Source organism: Macaca nemestrina, chromosome 2 (genome assembly GCF_043159975.1).
Source record: "Macaca nemestrina isolate mMacNem1 chromosome 2, mMacNem.hap1, whole genome shotgun sequence".
In the NCBI taxonomy this organism is placed as follows: domain Eukaryota; kingdom Metazoa; phylum Chordata; class Mammalia; order Primates; family Cercopithecidae; genus Macaca; species Macaca nemestrina.
Window position 1 is genome coordinate 106,778,209 of NC_092126.1, and position 24,851 is coordinate 106,803,059.

The 24,851-nt window shown below is 40.4% G+C and overlaps 1 protein-coding gene across 3 annotated transcripts in view; it reads right to left on the reverse strand.

The window, feature by feature from the left end:
• LOC105480296 (anoctamin 10) overlaps positions 1-24,851 on the reverse strand; it is a 257,728-nt gene that overhangs the window by 59,634 nt on the left and 173,243 nt on the right. For all 3 annotated transcript variants that reach the window (XM_011738921.3, XM_011738922.3, XM_071091522.1), the window contains exon 12: positions 21,824-21,940. In XM_011738921.3, the coding sequence (XP_011737223.2) occupies positions 21,824-21,940 (117 nt within the window). The remainder of the gene's footprint in view (positions 1-21,823; positions 21,941-24,851) is intronic.

Here is a 24,851-nt window from a genome sequence, read left to right on the forward strand (position 1 = left end):
CAGTTATAGCTCACTGCATCCTTGAATTCCTGGGCTTAAGAGATCCTCTTGCCTCAGCCTCCAAGTAGCTGGGACTACAGGTATGCACTACCACGCCTGGCTTCTATGTGATTTTAAATGTCCTATTACTGCCATTTAAAAAGTTTGTTTTAAAATATTATATTGGTCTTGCTGGCCCTGTATCTGATTCTGCGAGGCAATACTATTTGAATTTCATTACCTAGATTGCAATGGAACCTTTTATGACTACAATATTATGAGTTTTCTGTGTTTATATTTTCTTAAAAAATAAGACATTCCAAGTCTGCAGCATAATAAACTATTTTGATGTGCTCTTAAAAGCCGTAAGAACGCACGGATATACCTTTTCAACCAGGGTGCAATTTACGTAACTAGCAAGAAGTTAACATTACCAAGTCCATTCCAACTTACTCAGCTGTAGGGTATGTAACTGAACACTCAGAAAATCTATGCTAGTTCAAGGCATTTAGTTGCATGAGAAAATATACTTTGAATACAGTGCAGTATTTATGAATAAGATTTTCTGTGAATGTTTTCAGATGGAGAATATGATTCTAAGTGGTCTGAAGTATAACTTTTGTCTGATAATTCCTGAATAAATGACTGCAGTTCTGATAACATGGCAAGCAGAAGATAGCACCTTCCTCACGGGCTTGCCTATAAGAAAAGTTCCACAATAGCAGAATGACAAGGTCCTTCAGCAAATCCCTGGTATGTGTACACTTTTTTGGTGCACTGAAAATCAAATTATTACTTCCATAATTATGTCTACAGCCTTAGGCATTACCCATTTTGATTTGCTAGTGTACATAAATGTAGAGACACTGTGGGGAACTGGTCATGGAAAACTGGACATGTACAAATACAGTATGATTAAAGAAGTTAATCAAGAATTTACTGGAAGCTACACTAAGAATCAGAGCAAGGCACAACCCACTCTGGTATCATAGCTAATATCATCTTTATGGTCCATAATTTTCCTGTAAGAGAAACTTGCCTCCCCATTTTCTTTACGGCCCTTCAAAAGCAAATCATCTGATTTTGACAACTATTTTGCAGCTGAGGGCTAATTATTCTTTGAGAGACATAGTAAATGGGTACTCGATGGAAGCAGATGAAGAGAGATTTAATCCTTCAGAAGCCCAAGAGAATATGAGGAGAGTTGAGCTCAATTCTGAATAGACACTATATTTTTCTTTGGTTCTTTGTCCTTTAATCAAATCAATGGAAATGAAGCTGAAGTGCCTCTCAGAGCAGGGCTGGCAGGAGTCCTTCCACAGGGCTCCTGTGGTGCTGCTTCTCTCTCTGGAGTGATGCCACTGTCATGGTGCTTAGAACAGTGGAAAATTCATACTTTAGCTACAAACAAGCAGATGGTTTCAACTCCAATAGAGGGCCATTTGAAAATGCCTCAGCCTGTATTTTGGGGCTCAGGAACAACTGCATTTTGGAGCTACTGTTTTGCAGAGAAATCAGTTTCAGGCGGATTAGCTGTGTGCTAACCAACCATTTCTTTCTGAGACTGCCACTGTGTTAGGATGTAATTAACTCAAAAAGACTTAGTCTTTTCTCTCTCTCTACAGTTACGCTGTTTGATTTGAGCTCCCTGCATCTGTGGATAGGATAGGGCCTAAGCATCACAAAGGGGAAGTTTTAAAAAAACATATTTTTATATATTTTAAAATAAATATATATTTATATTTAATATAAATATAAATATTTATATGCAAATATTTGTATTTAAAGATATAAAAATATATTTTTATTTTATATTTTATATATTTGTATTTAAATATATAAAAATTATATATTTTATATATTTGTATTTAAATATTTTATATATTTGTATTTAAATATATTTTTTATATATTTTTTTTAAACTGACAAGTCCAAATAATAAGGGTATCTGGATAGTTATAAACGGACATCTGATGACTCAAATAAGATTCCTGAAGTTAGGGATAGAAAACAACCAGGTCTTCAACCAAAAGTGAAAATCAAACCCCCTCTGCCCTCTCCTACGACGATGCTATCTTGGTACCACTTAACCACCCTCTAACCAAGCACACAGGGCTTGACAGGAGTGTGCGGGGCAGTGGGACAAAGTGTTGGTATCAGAGACAGATCAGGAACGCGGATGCAGTCAGTTTGAGGAGTGGAAAAGGAGGGGACTAGAGATAACTGCCAAGACTTGTGGCTGTTGACCCTCCCAGGTGCCCACTCTGAGGGTGGCTGAACACACCGTTGCCTGCACTGCACCAGGCCAGCTGCCCTGGCACGTTCTCACACTTCCTCTCCCAACCCCGCAAAGCTGTTCCCATTCCAGAGTGCGCCCTGGCACTTCCGAAGCAACTGCTCATCTCCATAGGTAGGGCTGCCTAAATCTTTGACATCACTTCTCGTTCACAGTCATTCTTTTTTAATCAAATGAAACAAACTAACTCTGTATTCCCTGCCTTGTTTGAACAATGGAAAGTATGTGTGCTGTGATCTCAAAAAAATCTTCTCTATGGTAGAGCAATATAAGAGCCTGTACTTGGAGATAAAACAATCTCGATGTGGCCAGGCACAGTGGCTCACGCCTGTAATCCCAGCACTTTGCGGGAGGCCGAGGCAGGAGGATCACTTGAGGTCAGGAGTTGGAGACCAGCCTGGCCAACATGGTGAAACCCCGTCTCTACTAAAAATACAAAAATTAGCCAGGCATGGTGGCACATGCCTGTAGTTCCAGCTACTCAGGAGGCCAAGGCAGGAGAATCACATGAACCCAGGAGGCGGAGGTTGCAGTAAGCCACGATCATCCCACCTGCACTCAAGCCTGGGCGACAAAGCAAGACTCCATTAAAATAACAAAAAAAACAAAAAAAAACAAAAAAACCCCACAAAAAACAAAAAACAATCTCTACGTGGAAGAGACAGTTCTGCTTCTCAAAGCTCTGTCATCCTCCACTCTCTCTTCCTGTTTCTTCTCACCCTACTTTTTACTTCTCTCTGCCTATGTCTATGGAAGAGGCCACAGGAGAGAACAGACAGAAGTTCTCTCTTCCCTAGGCTGCATTTACTTTTTGATTCCAGTTCTGATTTATTTCATATCAACTGCTCAGTGTATTCTGGCACCAAAAGGGTAGATTTATCTTTTAAGCTTGAGCCCCAAAAGAGATATCCAACAGGAGCCTCATAATTTTTGTTAGAAGGCCACTGCTCAGTGACCTGACACCACTCTTCATTTCCAGAAATTCATTCAAAATCCAAATTAGTTTTGGCTAATTAGCCTTCAAAACGACCTGTTTCTGGTTAAAATACAGTGGGATAGCAAATATTTTTAAGGAATCACAGGTTTGGGAGGGATCTGAGACTGCTTCTTGCCAGAAAGCAGGTAAATTTCCAAAGAAAGTGGTTTCTTCTTTTCTGGAAGATCTCTAAGAATGGAGTATTAAAACCAGCCATCTCCAAGCGTGGAAATATTTTATATCCCGATGGTCCATAATTTCTTTGTTATACTCAATTAAGAATTTTGTGTTACTTATACCCATGTGCTCTGTTCATTCTGCATCTTCCTAATTGGTATGATGGAAAAGCCACAGACTTGGAGTCACTGATCTGGGCCTAACTCTACTTCCTCACCCTGTATGGTTGTTCCTGTCATCGTGCCTTTGTTTGTTTGTTTGCTTTTGAGACAGGGTCTCACTCTGTGACCCAGGCTGGAGTGCAGTGGCATGATCTCAGCTCATTGTGACCTCCGCCTCCTGGGTTCAAGAGATTCTCGTGACTGAACCTCCTGAGTAGCTGGGATTACAGGCATGCACCACCACACACGGCTCATTATTTTGTATTTTTAGTAGAAACGGGGTTTCACCATGCTGGCCAGGCTGGTCTCGAACTCCTGACCTTAAGTGATCTGCCTGCTTTGGCCTCCCAAAGTACTGGAATTACAAGCGTAAGCCATCGTGCCCGGCTGTGCCCATTTTACAGAGGAAGAAACTGAGGCCCAGAGAGGTTTGGTAACTTGCCCAAGGTTACTTAGTAATGGTGAAAGCTGGTATTTTAAAGACATGTATATCTGATTCCAACAGCCATTTTATCAACACCAAGACACGCAAAACACCTACCCTGCTCCTGGTGGATTTTGATTATGTCCTCAGCAAACCAAAATGCTTCACTTAAAGGCTAATGTTTTAGTACAGACTGTGAATTAAAATGACAGTTCTTATTTTTTCTTTTTTTTTCTTTTTCTTTTTTTTTTTTTTTTAGAGACGGAGTCTTGCTCTGTCACCCACGCTGGAGTGCTATGGCCCAATCTCAGCTCACTGCAACCTCCACCTCCTGGGTTCAAGCGATTCTCCTGCCTCAGCCTCCCAAGTAGCTGGGATTACAGGTACGCACCACCATGCCTAGCTAATTTTTGTATTTTTAGTAGAGATGGGGTTTCACCATGTTGGCCAGGCTGGTCATGAACTCCTGACCTCAAGAGATCTGCCTGCTTCGGCCTCCCAAAGTGCTGGGATTACAGGCATGAGCCACCGTGCCTGGCCAAAAAATGACAATTCTTTAGAGAGTTTCCCTGATTATAACTGTGAAATCACACATCATTCTCATAGAAGTGATTTGTGGACAGATATCCTGGATAAAGTTTAAATAACCTAGGCTGATGTTGTTAAAGATGGTTTTCCACAACAGACACTTTAAAAAGTGAACTCATTAGTCCAAGAAGTTAAAAAAAAAAAAAAAAGTCAACCTGGATTTATTCTATCTCTAATCAAAACAATATTTCTCACATATGAAAGTAGAGGGGTTGCAGTTGTATCTTCCAGACATTTGGCAGTTCATTTTCTCTTGTGCCTGTGACTAAAACCAGACTTGCAAATTTAAAATATGCCTATCTTTTTTCAGAAATATTCAAACAAAAAGTGTCTACAAATCTATGCATACACTAATTAAAGCAACTTGGATGAAGAACTGGGGCGAATCCTGAGATCCAATTATTTTCCTAATAACAAATAATATAAGATTCTTTCCAAACTGGTTTGGGAGAGAGATCAAATGGTTAGTTATACTCTTGATAACAGTTAGTTGGCAGATAATAACTGCCTTGTAGATTCTATCTAAAAGAATAGCCATGAAAAATAAAAATACAAAACTCAAAAATTTATGGAGGAAAAATTCACTTGTTCTCAACCATATTTTTATTAATAGGAAAATACATCATTAAACAGAATTCTGAAAAGAAAAGGAAGAGAAGATGTATTTGTCAACTAAAATTCACAGTTCAGTGGCATTTTAGCAGGTCTGATATTTTGCTTTTTGCTTTCCCACTACTTACTTGTGAGGCCTTGTTCATATAATTTTATCTCATTTGTAAATGGAATTACCAAGGACATCTGGTTAAACACCCAGAAAACACGACATAGTCAGAACCCAATACTAAATCTGATTTAGTATTGGTTATCCTGAAAATCCACAGGATCCCCCATCCAAGTTTAGAGATTATTGTCAATCATCAACCATCCTGGGGAGGAAAGTCCATTTGGTCAATGCAATGGATCAAAAGATGAGTTATTTCAAACATCCATTCTGTGTACCTAACAATCACCTCATTAACTTATTTATGCCAACAAAAACCCTTCTGGTGTCATTTCCAATTTCAATGGGATTTTAAAAGGAAGGTAAACTCTAATTTAGAAGCTATGTGTCCAACACTGTGCTAGGCACCTTCACACAGTGATACAGGAGTTAAGAAGAAATTACTTAGGCAGTTAGTGAGGGTACAGAAGTCCTTGGTAAGGTTTTCCTTTTAATGAAATGCAGTTCCAAATCATTTTCTAACAAAGAGCAGCCTGTAAAGCTGAGCTGCAGACAAAGACAAGCAAGCTGGGAGCTTGCACGGGTAAATGCCAGAAGGAAAGAACTACCTGGGACTAGACATGTTCAAAATGGTGGCTCCATCTTCCCTTCTCTGCCAACCACATGTGTAGTAAGAAGGAGACAAGATGGCGCTGGCCAAGGGGAAAGTTCATATGCATAATAAGATTAGGGTGGGGCCACCAGCCTTCCCCACGGCTATGCAATTGTCACACCTGACTGAACCAATCTGTGAGCCCTACCTAAATCAGACACTGCCTCCTCAAGCCGGACAATAACGTCCTGGGCATCCACTGCCGGCTGGCCTTTTCCTCTCGGAAGTCCCCCCTCTTTTACTAGAGAGAGAGCTGTTTTCCTTTCTCTTTCTTCCTGTTTTCCTTTCTCTTTCTTTCTCTTTCTTCTGCCTATTAAACTCCCACTCCTAAACTCCTTGTGTGTGTTCGTGTCCTAAATTTTCTTGGTGCAAGACGACGAACCCCAGGTATTTACCCCACACAATGTAGCCACTTCAACAGTGCTTTTATTTAAAGTCAAACATAAACTGCTATGTTGTGACCTGACAGGTCTATTCTTATAGGCTGTGTGAAGATTAACAAAGATAATGGATTGCTAGTGCTCTATGAACAGCAAAATTAAATAAAATAAATGTTAAATATTATTTTACTTCAGGTCACATGGAGGTTCAATTCCATACATTCCCATTGAAATTGGAAATGGCACCAGAAGGGTTTTTGTCTCACCAAGGCTCCCTCCCTCAGCTCTAAGCTTACAGTCTATGGTCTAAAGAGGCTTCGAGGATGGTTCGATAACAGCAATGATATCAAAGTCCAAAGAACTGTCTTGGATGTTAAACTGGAGGTACTAAGGTGGTAAAGAATTGTAAGGAAGGCTGGGAGTAGCCGCTCACGCCTGTAATCCCAACACTTTGGGAGGCGGCGGACAGATCACGAGGTCAGGAGTTCAAGACCGGCCTGGCCAACATGGTGAAACTCCATCTCTACTAAAAATACAAAAATTAGCTGGGCGTGGTGGCGGGCACCTGTAATCCCAGCTGCTCGGGAGGCTGAGGCAGGAGAACCGTCTGAACCCGGGGGGCAGAGGTTGCAGTGACCCGAGATAGTGCTACTGTACTCCAGCCTGGGCGACAGGGTGAGACTCTTTCTCAAAACAAAAATCCAAACCAAAACAAACAGACAAACAACTGGAAGGAAAACTTAGCCAAAGGGCTAGATCTTTATTGGCTGTAACTTAGGCAGGGAGAGGTAGCCAAGAGAACATGGGACTTTAGGCCAGAGACCTGGGTGTGCAGCATGGGCTTTTTCAAGGTGCTGAAGGTCTGATTTTAGACAAATCACATATCCTTCTTAGTGACCAATTTCCTTTTCTTTTTCCATTTTATTATACAAAAGTAGAAAGAATAATGAACCCCCACTTACTTATCACCTGGCTTGAACAATGATCAACTCATAACCAAACAGTTCATTTGTCACCCAGCCTCCATTCCTGGATTGTTGATGCGTTGGTTATCTATTATTGTGTAACAGATTATCCCAAAACTTAGTGGTTTAGAACAAGCATTTATTATCTCACACTTCCTGTGCATCAGGAATTTGGAAGCAGCTGGGTGGCTCTGGCTCAGTCTCTCATAGCTATAGTCAGGATGTAGGCAGGAACTGCAGTCATTCAAAGGATTAGCTAAAGCTAAAGAAGGGAATGGCAATAGGTCCCTAAGACAAAACTGGCCCACAGCCTGTTCCATAAACAAAGTTTTACTGGAACACAGCCACTGTCTTTCATTTACATATGTCTATGACTGCTTTTGCACTACAGCAGCAGAACTAAATAGCTGTGATAGAGACTGGATGGCCCACATGCCTAAAGTGTTTACTATCTGGCCCTTTACAGAAAAAGTTTGCCAACTTCTAGCCCAGAGAATCTGTTTCCAAGATCACTTGCTCCCATGGTTATTGGCAATAGGCCATGCTCCTAGTCATGTAGGCTTCTACACTGGCTGGCTGAGTGTCCTCACAACATGGAAGCTAGCTTCGCAAGAGGAAGAGTGATTCAAGAGGCAGAAGGCAGAAGCCATCATGTTTTTTAATGACCTGGCCTCAGAAGAAACATAACATCATGTCTGCAGTATTCTACTGATCCACAGACCAATCAAGATGCAAAGTGGGAGAGGACACCACAAGGGCATAAATACTAGGCAGCAGGGATCACTGCAGGCCATCTTAGAAGCTGACAACCACAGCTGGAGATCCATTCCTTAATCTGTAAAGTCAGGATTCCCAACAAGATGATTTCTACAGAATTTTTCAACTCTAACATTGGACAGTTACATGATGCAGAGAACTTCTGATATATTTTTGTGTTTTAATCATAGATGTATTCAATTAGCATTTGTTGCAGAATTTTTTTTTTTTTTTTTTGAGATGGAGTCTTGCTCTGTCGCCCAGGCTGGACTGTGGTCTCGGCTCACTGCAACCTCCGCCTCCCGGGTTCAAGCAATTCTCCTGCCTCAGCTTCCTCAGTAGCTAGGACTACAGCCATGTGCCACCACAGCTGGCTAATTCTTTGTATTTTTGTAGAGATGGGGTTTCACCATGTTGGCCAGGCTGGTCTTGAACTCCTGACTTCAAGCAATTCACCCGCCTGGGCCTCCCAAAGTGCTGGGATGACAGGCGTGAGCTACTGTACCCAGCTATTGCTGAACTTTAATACATGTATTTTCATTTTGAGTTTCATACGAGTTAATTATATTACTATTTATGTTCTCATAAGCATTATTTCTTTATGAAGTGATTATTTTCCTTTAGGTAGTATTTCAAAGAGTTCTTAAATCCAAACATTTCTTGTTTTCTACATTCTATTCTTAAGGGAAAGAGACAAATGAGCAAATGTGTTGCTCTTAGGGCTTTACTTTAAAAGTCTAAATTTCCTAGCCTATCAATCACTAATATATTTCAGCCCAATTTCGCTGATCTATGTTCATTACATAATGTAATATTCAGTTATATTCCTGAGATCCCATAGCAGTAGAAATCAAGTGAAAAATAATACCGGGCCGGGCACAGTGGCTCATGCCTGTAATCCCAACACTTTGAGAGGCTGAGGAGGGTGGATTGCTTGAGCCCAGGAGTTTGAGACTAGCTTGGGCAACATGGTGAAACCCTGTCTCTACAAAAAATACAAAAATTAGTCCGTCATGGTGGCGCACACCTGTAGTCCCAGATACTCGGGAGGCTGAGATGGGAGGATGGCTTGAGCCCAGGAGGCAGAGGTTGCAGGTTGCAGTGAGCTGTGAACGTGCCACTGTACTCCAGCCTGGGCAACAGAGCCAGACTCTGTCTCAAAAAAGAAAAAGAAAAAGGAAAACAAAAACAAAAAGAAAAAGCAAAGGCAAAGGAAAAAGAAAAAGGAAAGGAATACTGTTTGTTATAGTAAACAAAAAATTTCCTATTTTAGCAATTTACCAATAATTAAAAACAAAAGTTTTTTTTTTTTTTTAAGTGTGGTTTCCTACACTTTTGGTGTAGGAAAGTATATTAAATATTTAATAATTTAATATACTTCTGAATCTAATACCCAACTGTAACACACAGAGGATAATTTCAAAGTCAAAGGATTAGCACTTAATAGAAAAAAGGCACAAAGGGATGGGGCTTTGACCCTAATGATGTTCACTTAATTAATGACTCCTTCATTCAATGATTATAAATCTATATTTCTGAAGTAATCCTGCTTCCAAAAAGCTTGTCTGGTAGTCATAGACCAATATCTTTAAATTCGATGATGCCAACAGCATAATCTTTTAAAAAGAATTGGTCAAGGGCCAAGCACAGTGGCTCACACCTGTAATCCCAGCACTTTGGGAAGCCAAAATGGATGGATCACTTGAGGTCAAGAGTTTGAGACCAGCCTGGCCAACATGGCGAAACTCTGTCTCTGCTAAAAATACAAAAATTATCCGGGCATGGTGGCACACACCTGTAGTCCCAGCTACTCGGGAGGCTGAGGTGGGAGAATCGCTTGAATCCAGGAGGTGGAAGTTGCAGTGAACTGAGACTGCACCACCACACTCCAGGGTAGATGACAGAGCGAGACTGTCTCAAAAAAAGAACTGGCCAGGGCTGGGAGCGGTGGCTCACACTTGTAATCCCAGCACTTTGGGAGGCCAATGTGGGTGACTTGCTTGAGCTCAGAAGATCTAGACCAGCCTAGGGAACATGGTGAAACCCTGTTTCTACAAAAAATAAAAATAAAAATAATAATTATCTGGGGATGGTGGTGCACGCCTGTAGTCCCAGCTACTTGGGGGACTGAGGCAGGAAGATCACTTGAGCCTGGGAGGTCGAGGCTGCAGTGAGCATGCATTCCACTGCATTCCAGCCTGGGTGACAAAGTGACACCCTGTCTCAAAAAATAAAGAAAAAAATTGGGCATGGTGGCTCATGCCTATAATCCCAGCACTTTAGGAGGCCCAGGTGGGCAGATCACTTGACTCCACCAGTTCGAAACCAGCCTGGGCAACATGGCAAGACCCTGTCTCTACTATAAATATACAGAAAAATACAAAATATTAGCCAGGTGTGGTAGCTAACACTGGTAGTTCCAGCTACTTGGTAGGCTGAGGAAGCAGGATTGTTTGAACCTGGAGGTCAAGGCTGTAGTGAGCTGTGATCTTGCCACTGCACTCCAGCCTGAGTGACAGAATAAGACTATGTCTCAAAAAAAAAAAAAAAAAAAAAAAAAAAAAAAAAAAATTTCTTGTGGTAAAATACACATAACATAAAATTTACCATCTTAACTACTATCAGGTGTCCAGTAGTATTAAACACATCGCTACCTCCATCTTCATAACTTTTTCATCTAACAGTATAATCTTTTAATTTCCTAAAACATTTAATAAAAAGTAAATAAATGGATGCATAAGTCAATCCTAGGCATTTACCTGCAAAAGGAAGAGCTGCTCTCACATATGTTGACCATCATGGCAATGCAATTATTAATCTAATACAGAATATGAGATTGGAACTCTAACTTTAAAAAAGAATACATCCCTTTTTTGTTGTTGTTTTTTGAGACGGAGTCTTGTTCTGCCACCCAGGCTGGAGTGCAGTGTGCGATCTCGGCTCACTGCAACCTCTGCCTCAACGGTTCAAGCGACTCTCCTGCCTCAGCCTCCTGAGTAGCTGGGATTACAGGCGTGTGCCACCACGCCCGGCTAATTTTTGTATTTTTAGTAGAGATGGGGGTTTCACCACGTTGGTGAGGCTAGTCTTGAACTCCTGACCTAGTGGTCCGCCTGCCTCAGCCTCCCAAAGTGCTAGGATTATAGGCGTGAGCCACCACGCCCAGCCTTTTTTGTTGTTTTTAAATATGGTTTTAAGCATTCTGAAATCTCTAGAATTTATTATGAGGCAAGTTTTTTCTTTACCAATGCAAACACATTTGAATGACATCTGTGAACATGGTCCCAAGCACATGGCCATCACTTCTACAGCACAGTGACCCCAAGGCCTTTCTCTGTGGAATGGACTTGTGCTTCCAGGCCCCCTCTTACCACACTGCTTCCAATCTATCAATAGCATGACTCGAAAAATGCTACATTTTATTCCATTTCACAGCCTATTCGGTAGTTTTCATAAGAAAAAATAAATCTGCTTCTGATTTGGCCATGTTTCTTACATCTATGAGGAATATTAAGATATATCAATTTTAAAGTTTGCTTAGAAAATCAATGATATAAGTAGCCATTTACATACATTGTTTACTGAGGAAGACAATGATCAGAAGAGCTGTAGTTTTATTTTACTGTCTGGATGACTCTGTGCACTTTAAAGAAATTTTTCTCTGGTGAAAACAGAAAATACAGGGGAAAAATGTCCACCTATCAGTGGTTAAAGGAGGATTGCTCCAGAGCCTGAATTAGTTTTCTAGCTAACAAGTACAAGTGTAAAACATAAACTATTTTAGAATTCTTCCTTGCTTGATTTGGGGTTATTTTACAGTCTTGGGGAGCTACTCTTGTTACTGATGTCAATCACAGTCAGTATTTTTGGGGGGAAAAAAAAAAGGATTTGAACTTTATCAAGGCAAGGTACGTGGTCCTTCTAAAGTGTCCACATGTAACTCTTCAGAATGTGTTCTCTTCCCCAGTGATCCCAGAAAGGCACATGACCTGTTTCCATTTCTGCCAGAGTATCTATTTTAAGACTCTTCTTTTTTTTGTCCAAGGACATAATTTGTCCTTATTTATTTAATATATTGGCTTGTGAATTACATATGAGTCAACAAACTCAGTTTGATGAAGTGGATATTTATTCAGAGTCTATTGGGCACCAGGCCCTGTGCTGGGTGAGGGGACTCAGCGGTGAGTGAGTCGTCACCTGGCCCTTGGGGACCTCGCAGCTCACAAGGAAGACTGAAACAGAACGAACTACAGTGGGGCAAATGAACAGAAACGGGTACCAGGCTCCTGTTACTCAATGGGAAGGCGGCTTTCTCCAGGAGGTGGGGTCTGTGAAGCTGACAGCAGAGGGCAGGTATACTGGTGGTCAGAGTTACAAAGTAGCAGGGGTGCTTGGGAATCTTGCTAGACCCAAAAGGTGCAGAGGAGCCAGTATTTATTCGTGCATTCAGTATGTTTAAATGAGGTTATCATTTTATCAACTGGAGAGAAATTTACTATGCAAAAAATTACCTGCAAATGGCTAACAGACCCTACCCTGGAAAGCTGTTCTGAAGAGACACTGGCACATGCAGAAGGTTTAGAACAGTGCCTGGCTCATGTTCGCACACACTACATGTCAGCTGTTACTACTCATTGTTATTACAGCCCAGCTGTGTTCGGTCATGGAAATAGGTGGGATTGCCACAAAGGTAGAATTCTGACTCTCCAGGCAAATCTGATGTTACGGTACGACTTTATCCTAGAATTCCTTGTTGGGTTCACCCAGCAACTGCATGAGGTAGTCCTCCTCCTCCCTCATCATCCTCATTCCCCCAGCACACTGCTCCATAATGGGTCTTACTCACATTGACTTATTCCAGCCTCATTCTGACTTCGCCTCGTTTGAGTGTTGGGGGAACTCTAATACAGGAAGGTCACATTACTTGCTCTGCAGCTACACGGGGCTGAAACCTCCTTTGCAAAAATCGTTAACAGTGAGAAAGTTATGACAGTGAAAGGGATCTGATCTAGCCAACTCTATCTTACTTCCAACCTCTAAGCTAGCTGTCCGTGCTCATTCCTAGGCAAAGGCCAAACTAACCTTGGAAGAAATTCAGTTTATAGTTTAACTTTGAAACAAAGATGATAAAAGCCCTCTCCTGAAACAAACTCCTTTCTTGCCTGGGAGCCAGACCACCTTTATAAAACTAACAAATTGGCCACAAGACTTGCAACTTCCCCAGTTACTCCTGCAGATCACATGCAGAACCTGAGATCGGTCTTTTAAGATGTCTTTTCCAGTTTTTGCATTTCTGAGGACTGATGGCTCTACCAGATTCACCAGCCAGTCCTGTGGCCCTCACCCAGGAACTGACTCAGCTGAAGAAGACAGCTTTGACTCACTGTGATTTCATCTCTGATCCAATCAGTCAGTACTCCCCACTCCCTGGCCCCCTACCTGCCAAACTATCCTTGAAAAACTCTAGTCTGAATTTTTGGGGAGACTGATTTGAGTAACAATAAAACTCTGCTCTCATGTTCAACCTGCTCTGCATGAATTAAACTAGTTCTCTAGTGCAATTCTCCTGTCTTGATAAATTGGCTCTATCTGAACAGTGGGCGAAATGAACCCTTTGGGCGGTTACAGGGCTGAAAGACAAACCTTCCAACAAAAGAAGAAAGGGAGAGCAGGCTCAGACAGGTCACCCAAATGACAGATATACCATACACTTTTGTACTTTTTACTGGGCCTAGACCTGACTCGTGGCCCTGGGAAGTAGACCACCCCTTCCTAAGAACTATGGCTCTGGCACTGGTGGCTGTTGGCTTTGTTAGAGGCTAATTCTTTATTTGGATTTAACATTTCATTCTGAACTAGACGTTGGCAGATTAATATGCGATTACCGATTCAATAGTCAAATACTTTACCACCTTAATTCTAGGCTGTGAAATTTTACAGTTTCCATTAAAATGCTTATATATTTACTGTAACTTTTTTTTTTTTTAAATAGAGATGAGGTGTTGCCATGTTGCCCAGGCTGGTCTCAAGCTATCTGTTTGCCTTGGTCTCCTAAAGTGCTAGGATTACAGATGTGAGCCACTGCACCCAGCCTATATTTACCTTAACTTGACAGCACAAATGGAGCGGTAGGGAAGAAGTTCAGGTGTTGAAAAAAACCTATCAATTTAAAACTGAATACTTAAATATAGACCAAAAATAAAATCCTAAGCCCCCCGACTAACAGAATGGACCCCCCTCCCCTGGGCCAGGGGGATCTCAGAGAAACCTGGAACGCTGAATTCTCAGCCATGACAGGGAGGTCGGACAGGCCTCATTATACATCTCCCTTTTGGAATTTAGGTACAAATGACCACCAGCATTAACATTAAAATAGAGATAATTAGACTGTCAAAACAGACCCTTTGTGGCAGTAAGATATCAAATTGCAACCTGACTGCGGTACAGCATCACATGACAGATAGCAGACTCCAAAGGAAATCAAATATTTTACCCCACAATATATTTCTTTGACATATTTTGAAATGGTTCCACAATACTATCTCTTGTGGGGAAAATCTGCATCTGTAGAGAATATCCATTAATACAGCCAGTCCTTTCCTGTATGTAGGAGAGATGAACCAAGAGTCTGATGCCTCTTAAGGTCTGAAGAAACATTTACCATGCATTCCCTCTGAAGGGTGTTACCACCTACCCAACGAGAACCTTGGCTTCCACAAACCCCCTTATCTTAATTCAGGCATTTTCTTCTACTGCCTTCAGGTCTTTAGACGAAGCTTGACTCTTTCAACCAATTGCCAATTTGAATCCACCTATGACCTATAAGCCCAGCCCTCTCCCGCCCCACACCTTTCACATCGCATCAATCTATACCTCACATGTATTTATTTATGTCTTTCTCTGTAACTTCTGTCTCCCTAAAAGGTATAATTAAGTCAAACTATAATCTGACTGCCATGGGCACTTTCTCAGGACTCAAGACTGTTCCCTGGGGCTATGGTCACTCATACTGGCTTAGAATAAACCTCTTTAAATATCTTACAGAGTTTGGTTTCTCCGTTAACATAACTAAATTTAAATACACTTAACTCTAAAAAACAAAGACACTATTTGATAAAGCCTGGCCCAGTTGGCCTGTCTAGTTAAGGGTCCTACACCTAATTTGAGGCCCCTGAGAGCTATAATTAGCAGTGTCTCCTTAAAGTCCTTCTCTTGTTCATTTAACTGATTCCTGAGGCTGTTTTCTTTCTCAAAGGCTCTAGGCAGCCAGCCCTGCTCCCTGGCTTCTGTTTGTGTTCTGGGATCCCAGGAGGGCTGGCTGCCCAGAAGCAGGTTAAGTGGATGTTGTCCTTGTGCTCCAGGCCACGGAGTTATCAAATGGTTCCTGCATTAGAATCCTTTCTATTTTTAATTGGATCTTAAAATGACTAAGAGATGAATAAATCAATTTGAAGAGAAATAAAAGGGCATCACTAGGATGATATTTACTGTCTAGAATTCTTTGTAAAGGTTTCAGCCAAATGAAGCCTAATCATTTGAAAATGCCCTTTGCAAAGTAAACTATTTTATTTTCCTCAGTTTGCCTCTCACCTTCAAGTATGTCTAATTTGCCTATATATTTAGAAATACCACATAGCTTCCTATTCGATACCAAAAAAGATCTGTTTTCAGTACATTTCCTTCCCACATTCATTTCGGCAATCCACCACCACTCCTCCTGTCACAAGCTGAGAGGAATAACTGAATCCACAGAGCACGTCTCCAAATGGGATCCAAGGGCCCTGCATTAGAATCACTTGATATGCTGGTTTAAAAAGGAGATTTCTTGGGCCTTCCCACACACTGGGGAATCCAGTCTTTCATTTTATGGGCAAAAAAACCACAAAAAAATGACCCAAAAAACCCTGAGATGCAAAGAGGCCACCTGACTTGTCCACAGGTGGCACAAGGTGGCCCCAAACTTGCTTGTTCTTGGCACTCACCTGGCCATGCTTGGGAATCTATCTTTGCTGGGGAGTGGGGATTGATAAAAGTGAGGTGGAGACACAGGAGCGTTTTTAAAAAATGTAGGTCCTTGGGTCCCACCTTTGATTTAGGGAATAAGAATCTTCAAGGCATAGGGTCTAGGTACATGTGTTTTTCACAAGGTTTACATGTAAAATGCACAATCCTATTTAAGGACTGCCTGATGACTTAAATTTCTCAATCATATTTTGCCCATAAAATGAGACTTGAGTTGAAAAGTAGCAATTCAGGTATAAATTAAACATAGTAAGTATCCATAAGGAATAATTTCTACTGATAAGCTTACTATCAATGTCTGGTTAGCAATTCAGGTCTAAATTAAACATCATAACTATCCATAAGTAATAATTTCTACTGATAAACTTACTATCAATGTCTGGTTACTTAATAGTGAGACTTCATCCAAATGTGTTTTCATAACTCAATTTCTGATCTGGGCCCATAAACTGACCAGGGTACCTGACAGAAGCTCTCTCTGCTTTTGTTACATGGGAGGAGCCCAGTGAGTTGAGGCTACTTATAGTTACAAAGGAGAATAGCTAAATGTCAGGTTAAAGAAAAATGAGAAACATATTCTACATCCTAGAAATGGCACTAGTTCAGCAGGTAAACTGAAGTCATGGCCAGTTAATTTTTTGAGTTTCTGAAAAGTAGGTGACCTTTTGTACCTTCTAGGACCTCCTGGGCAGTGAGACTAAACAGGAATTGTGATGAAAATGTTTGTCTCTCCTGGATGGTGGCACAAACTTGGGTGGCCCATGTAGCAGTGTCAACCATACAGCAAAGCCTTGAGTCAGTGAAAGAGAGTGAGAGGCGGTTGTTACATACAGTATCTTCAGTCCAACTTTTACCCTGAACCTTTTTTTTTTTTGAGACAGAGTCTGACTCTGTTACCCAGCCTGGAGTGCAGAAGCGTGATCTCGGCTCACTGCAACCTCCGCCTTCCAGATTCAAGCGATTCTTGTGCCTCAGCCTCCTGAGTAGCTAGAATTACAGGCGTGTGCCACCATATCCAGCTAATTTTTGTATTTTTAGTAGAGATGGGGTTTTACCATGTTGGCTGGGCTGGTCTCGAACTCCTGACCTCAACTGATCCACCCGCTTTGGCCTCCCAAAGTGTTGGGATTACAGGTGTGAGCCACCGCACCCAGCCAACCCTGAGCCTTTTATTCTCAGATTGATAATTAAAAGAAAAAAATCTAGTGGAGACAGGGAGGGAGAACACTTCTGGGTTTGCAAGGCCCTAAGAGAGCCTGACAACACTCATCATTGCTGTCTGCCCACTTGATGGATCAGAGACATTAGAGCTGCTCATGTACAAATTTAAAAATCACCCTCAGGGCAAGCTATGTAAGTCCTATTAGAAAGCATTAAATAAGTATACTGAATGGAACCTGTTAGACATCTGTCCCTCCAGAATCACCTTTTCTTACAAGGTGATTTTAACCAGAGAATCAGATCTATGTCCTCAGGAGAAAAAAATCTCAAAGAGACATAACATCATTCAGAATTTTTTCTTCTTTCTAAGTAATACAGGTCGAGCATCCCTAATGTGAAAATCTGAAATACTCCAAAATCCCGAAACTTTGTGAATGCCAAAAAAAAAAAAAAAAAAAAAAAGCTCACTGGAGCATTTCAGATTTCAGATTTTCCCATTAGGAATGCTCAGCAGTAGGCCAGGCGCGGTGGCTCAAGCCTGTAATCCCTGCACTTTGGGAGGCCGAGACGGGCGGATCACGAGGTCAGGAGATCGAGACCATCCTGGCTAACATGGTGAAACCCCGTCTCCATTAAAAAATACAAAAAACTAGCCGGGCGCGGTGGCGGGCGCCTGTAGTCCCGGCTACTCGGGAGGCTGAGGCAGGAGAATGGCGTAAACCCGGGAGGCGGAGCTTGCAGTGAGCTGAGATCCGGCCACTGCACTCCAGCCTGGGCGACAGAGTGAGACTCCGTCTCAAAAACAAAAACACAAACAAAAAAAAAAAGGAATGCTCAGCAGTAAATACAATACAAATATTCAAAAATCTGAAACAAAATTCAAAATCTAATACACTTCTGGTCCTAAGCACTTTGGATAAGGGATACTCAACTTGTATGAGATAGGGTTTTGGTCAGTGTTTCATTTCTCAAAGAAGATGAGTGTGAATACATTTGGAATTAGGGCTTTGCCTCACTGTCAGGTAAAGTGTACCTGAAGATATGGGAATCTAAGAGCTGAGATGACTTCAGAGGTCATTTACCCATATCCATAGTAAACACGTATCCATGACACCCTCAATGGCAAATGTAACGGTCCTGCATTTGGAGTTTTAGGTAAATGTATTTAGTAATATGAGACATATTAATATGTTGAATTTGGTGGTGGTGACGGAGGTTCATAGGGAATGAGTTATAATTTCATTCTTTCAATAAAAATCCTTTCCTTTTTAGGCAAACTTTAGTAACATAAATCCTGAGTGATTTTTTCAAAAGCAGATCTTTTTTAAAAAAGCAAATTCACAGAATTTTACGGTCTAGATAGACCATAAAATTTATTGTAGAGATATACCATGAAATCCTGAGTAACATGAAGCATGGTTCTTCCTTGACCTGGAGTTAAAGATGTGTATGCACGAGCCAGGAAGTTGCCTACCCCCATCTACAAAATGTCACCAGAAATGTAATCAATGGAGAAATCTGATTAACTAAAACTCTTCCAGAGACACGGCTATACATTAAACTTTTTTTCTTACATACCTCTTAAAGTTTTTAGATGCTTTATGCCCTCTCACACATTTTTAAACTGACACCTAAAATCTTTTAATCATAAATTCAATAGCCGCAAAAATGTAGGCAGTGTGTATGTGTATGCATAAGCATAGACAGATCTTTTTGAAAAAAGCAGGTTACTGGAATTTTATTGTGTGGATATACAATAATTTATTTAATCATTCTCCTATTGAGGAATTTAGTTATCTCCAGATTTTTGCTAATAAAAATGTTTCAATGATTAAATTTTGGTACAATTTTCAGATACAACCTTTACCCTAGTAAGATTTGGTTTGTGTTGCAGAGTAATTGAAATTAAATTCAGCTGCAATTCTAGAAAGACTGGACCAATTTACACTTCTGTCAGGTATATATAAAAGAATGTCCATTTCCCAAATCCAATGAGGACAGGCTATCATGACATAATCCAATAGAACATGTGAAATGTGGTATTTCACTGGTGTTTAAATTTATATTTCTTTAATTTTGAATGAGGTTGAGCATCTCTTCATATGTTATCCTTTCATTACTGTACTGTCATTTTTTATAGATTTGTGGAAACTTTTTTTGAATTAAAAGATATTGACTTCGTTATATACAAAAATATTTTTCCAGTTTGTCCAATTTATCTTTTGAGTCTGCTTATTTTTTGTCATACATAAGTTTTCATTTTTCATGCATTTTATCATTTTTTAAAATGATTTTTGGGTTTTATATCTTGATTGGGAAGGCATTTCCCACTAAAAGATATACCCAGACTTTTAATAGACTTCTTATGGCTTACATTTTTCACATTTAAATCTGTCAACCTTGAATTTTGTGGTGGTGGGGAAGTTCACAAGGAATGAGTTAAAATAAAGTATAATAATGTTCCCAAACAGCTGTTTGCCATCAAGCTGTGTAACAAATAATCCTTCTTTTTTCCACTGACATAAAATACCACTTTTACCATAAATGAAATCCCCAGTTTTATTTGGGCCCATTTATGAACTCAATGCTCTCTATTCCACTGATTTTTCCATTTCTTCACTAATTTAAAATGTATTTAATTATAATTATTGTACTATTCAGAATACATTTTAATATCTGACAGAGTGACAGTCCCCATTTTTCTTCTTTATCAGAAGTTTCCTTGCTATTCTCGGATGTTTATTTTGATATATTTGAATTGGCATTGGATATTTACAAGATTGAATCTTTTGATCCCAGTAATGTTTAAAAACATTTGTCCTATAAGTTATCTATATTGTTTCCATAAATTACCACCTAAGTTTTTACATTTTGGTTCCTTCTGTAAATGTAAATTTTTCATCAAAAATATTTTCTAACTGATTATTTCTTGTGAAAAGAAACATGATTTTAGATAAACTTCGTAACTTGCTTCCTTACCAAATTTTCCTATTTTTAATAATTTTTTTAGCTATATAATCCTCTAATTTTTTCTTTTCTTTTCTTTCTTTTTTTTTGAGACAAGGTCTCACTCTGTCACCCAGGTGGGAGTACAGTGGCGTAATCATGGCTCATTACAGCCTCGACCTCCTAGGCTCAAGCAATTCTCCCAGCTCAGCCTCCCAAGTAGCTGTTACTATAGGCATGCACCACCACGCCTGGCTAATTTTTGTATTTTTTTGTTGAGACAGGGTTTCACCATGTTGCCCAGGTTGGTCTTAAACTCCTGGGCTCAAGGCATCTACCCACCTTGGCCTCCCAAAGTGCTGGGATTACAGGTGTGAGCCACTGCACCCAGCCTAATCCTCTAATTTTCAAGTAATAAGCTTGCCTCTTCTACTTGAACTTCTCTTCCTCTTATACAACTGCATTGGTTAGTACCTCTAGAAGAATGCTAGCTGTCAGTGGTGATGATGGGTTTCCTGCCATTGCTGGGAATGCTCTGGAGTTTCATTATTGGGCATGATGGTGGGTTCTGGTTTAACATATAAACACACTGGCTAGCCCACATGCCAAAAGTGAACCTGCCCAACCTCTAGGAATGCAGGTAACTTAGTCTTGTCACCTACTGTGTGGCAAACACGAGCACAGCTATGGCCAGTTGGCCCAGGTTCATCCTCTTTTCCACATTCTTATCACAAGTTCTCTTCTGGAGTCACCCTGCCTCATCAGGGGCAAGTATTGGTTCGATGTGGGGTTCCCCTGTCTGGTGCACCACCCTTGGAGCCCTCATGCTTTGATCCAAGGGTCATCTTAAGTGGGTCCTCTTCACGTTTTTTCTCCCAACTCCCCAAACATAAGAAAAAATATTCCTATGCAAAGTAGTTTAGAAGCCAAAGAAAGAGTGTCTGTCCAGCAGGTTCTGACCAGAGCTTGTCCCCTCAGATGACAATGCTTTACTGATTCTCTCATTGCTTAAATTCCTATGCAGCACTAAAGATAACAAGTGAGAGATACTCCAGGTGTCTAGGGATCTCCTGTCTACTCCCACTCTCCTACAAGCAGAAAATCATCAAAATGGTCAACTCCAGCATGGCTTTTTTTTTTTTGTAGTCTCTGGTAGAATGTGGAAGTCACTGAGACACAGTTTCTCCTTTCAGGGCAATTTTGCTGCTTCTACACACCTGATCTCATTCTGTCTCGCTCTCTGAAAGCTATTATTCAGGATTTTATTCACTCACTTCTCCTCACTTAATGTTTCAGTAGATGGCAAAACTGGAAGCTTGTGGGGAGCTGCCCCAAGTTGATTCTTAGATGTCTGTCTTGTTCTTTTGCTGAATGCTAGCTCTATTCTTTATTTAATATTGCCTGAATATTTTTGTTTGTTTAGTTTAGTTCTTTAAACCTATTTGTTGCTCATGTTGTTAGGATTTTGGTTTTGTTATGTCATCCTAAACTGGAGTCCTCTGTATTCATTTAAACTGGTAACTTCAAGGCTGAAGAAAATGCTGAGACTGATTCTTCTAAATTATTTCTCCTGTCATTTGCTAAAGTAATACATACATTTTCAGGACAGCTGCTCTTACCTGCTGCTTGAGTGCCTCCAAAGACTCAAATTCCAATCTGGCTAGTTTCACCTGGATATGCCGTGGTTTATCAGGTATGGCAAATGCAAGAATAAACTTTAAAGCCAGGAGTGCATGCTGAAAACAAGAAAGAGTACATGTTGATGTGATACATCAGACCATATACACAAGGAAATAAATTGATATCTAAGCAACCTAGGGTCCTTTATATTAATCTTGGGTAATTTCTAACTATTGACCTGTGAAGTATCAAAGACCAAGCAGGCTCATGAATTGTACTGAGTCCACCCTGTTGTGGTTCATTCAATAATTTACTGACTTTATTTCTTTTTTTTTTTTTTTTTTTTTTTGAGACTGAGTCTCACTCTGTCGCCCAGGCTAGAGGAGTGCGGTGGCACGATCTCGGCTCACTGTAACCTCTGCCTCCCAGGTTCAAGCGATTCTCCTGCCTCAGCCTCCCGAGTAGCTGGGATTACAGGCAGGCACCATCACACTCAACTAATTTTTTTTGTATTTTTTAGTAGAGATGGGGGTTTCACCATGTTGGTCAGGCTGGTCTCAAACTCCTGACCTCAGGTGATCCACCCACCTCAGCCTCCCAAAGTGCTGGGATTACAGGTGTTGAGCCATCACATCCAGCCAGCTTTATTCTTTTAAAATCAGGTATTCCCATAAACCGATACCGTAATGGTACCCTCAATGTTTTATAGAAAAATGGTTTATTCTGAAGTCTTCTACAAACTCTTTTCTAGCAATGTATCTTAGTATACAATATTTGTAGTCACTCTACTCTCTGCCCAATGTCCCTGTGCTGCACTTCAGTTTGAGTTACATAAAACGTACATATATCTTAAAAATAAGGTGCCATGAATCCTCTAATCCCAATAGCGTTTGGTGCATTTTCTTTTATGATGTGATAATCAATAAAGATTAATTCAATGATTGTAACCTTATGCTGCTGACTCCATATATGGTAAGTACACGGACATTATAATATGGAAAATTTAAAACCTGGCTATTATTTTTCTTTCTCATACAAGCATCATAAAGAAGTCCTCTATAACATAATGATATGAGATGTATAATTAAGCCAATGGTATTGCTTCCATTGGTAATCCCGCTGTTCAGATGTATAGGCTCAACCTACTGATGCTTCTCCAAATCCAGATCATCTTGTGTTCCAGAATCAACACCCACAGAAATCTAAGTGATCAAAAGGACACAGCTGCCTCTGTGGTGACAGCATGAGTTACTAAATATTAAAAGTTGTGATTTTTAAAAGAAATAATTAAAAGGCATTAAGAAAATCAAAGAGAGAGATGGAACAGCCTTTGAGAAATGTTGCATTGAATTACTGACAGAAAAAGAACAGTTGAAAAAAATTAAAGGAATTTCTTACTGTGATATTTTCAAAAGGAGGAATGAGGGATAAATAACAAGCAGATATCTCCTGGGAGAAGCATGAAATAGTGAAGGAAATCAGCATGATGCCAGAACAAGCAATAATTTAATCAGAAGACTTGAAAATCAGCAGAACCCCAGGACAGGCCAAGCAGTGCCTGGTATTAACAAGAGACATAGAATAGACCAGGGACAAACAGCCTTCATGTAAATGTGACTGCCATGACCAAAGATGACACTGGAAGATAGTGATTAAGGGTCTAGAGTAGAAAAACAAGTAGATAATATAGCATGGACCAGATGATACCCTATGTTAAAATTCTGAACTGAATTAATAAAAACCTAGATATAATCTCCAAATAATACATGAATAATTCAGAAAACGCTATGCTGTACCATTATTTCATTCCATTAGAATACTGAGAGATAATTTTATACAAGACAATCTCTTCAGTGGAAATATTAGACAAGAAATAAACAAATTAGTAGATAAAAAGAAATATTCCATGTATTTCAGAGTCTGTGTAGCCTTAAGTTGCCGGAGTCCTACATGACATGACAAAGTCATGGCCCCTTTCCATCTCTCCTAATAAATCTGTGCCCATTTCCTCTTCCTCAGAGTCTTGGCAGGAATTACAAAACAAAATATGCTGCTGAGGAAGGACATGCTTCCCTTGGATGTTAAGGCATCTGGAAGGTGTATTAACTCTCCTTTGGGAAACAGGACTGGCTATTAGGTAACAGAACAAGGTTGCCCAGATTTTGCTGCTATGGTTTCCATGCAAACTGTTCACAAAATTATCATGAATTGAAAAAAGTTGATATTGATTAGACAATATTAATCAAAACAGGATGCCATTTTAAACATTTACATAGCAACATGCTTTTATGAGTAATTCTCTATAGTTTATTTTCCAAAAAATATAGCATCTTCACAATGGTTTTCTTTAGATGGTGGCACTATAGGCAGTCTATCTTCACTTTTTAATGGACATATATTACTTTTATATGGGGGGAAAACTTATATAAAAAAGAACACAGGGATTCCTATAAGTGAATTACATATGCCCTGCCAGGCTCCTAAACTCACCTTGTCCTGACTGCACATTTGCCCAGTAAACAGACAAAACCAGACAATTTGCAGTTCAGAGAATATGGCTTTTTAAACTGAAGTCCAAGAATATAAGAAGCTGGGCAAAGTGGGCTGGGTGCAGTGGCTCACACCTGTAATCCCAACACTTTGGGAAGCTGAGGTGGGTGGATCACTTGAGGTCAGGAATTCAAGACCAACCAGCCTGGACAACATGGGGAAACCCCATCTCCACTAGAAATACAAAAATTAGCTAGGCATGGTGGCAGGCACCTGTAATCCCAACTACTTGGGAGGCTGAGGCAGGGGAATTGCTTGCACTTGGAAGGCAGAGGTTTCAGTGAGCTGAGATCGTGCCGCTGCACTCCAGCCTGGGAGACAGAGCGAGAGACTCCATCTCAAAAAAAAAAAAAAAAAAGGCTGGGCAAAATGATCACTTTGTATTCACTCATTCTGCAAATATGTGGAAAGTACTTATGCAGGGCCAGAGTGCTCAGATGGAAGCCTTCATCAACAACTTCCCAACCTTCTCTAATC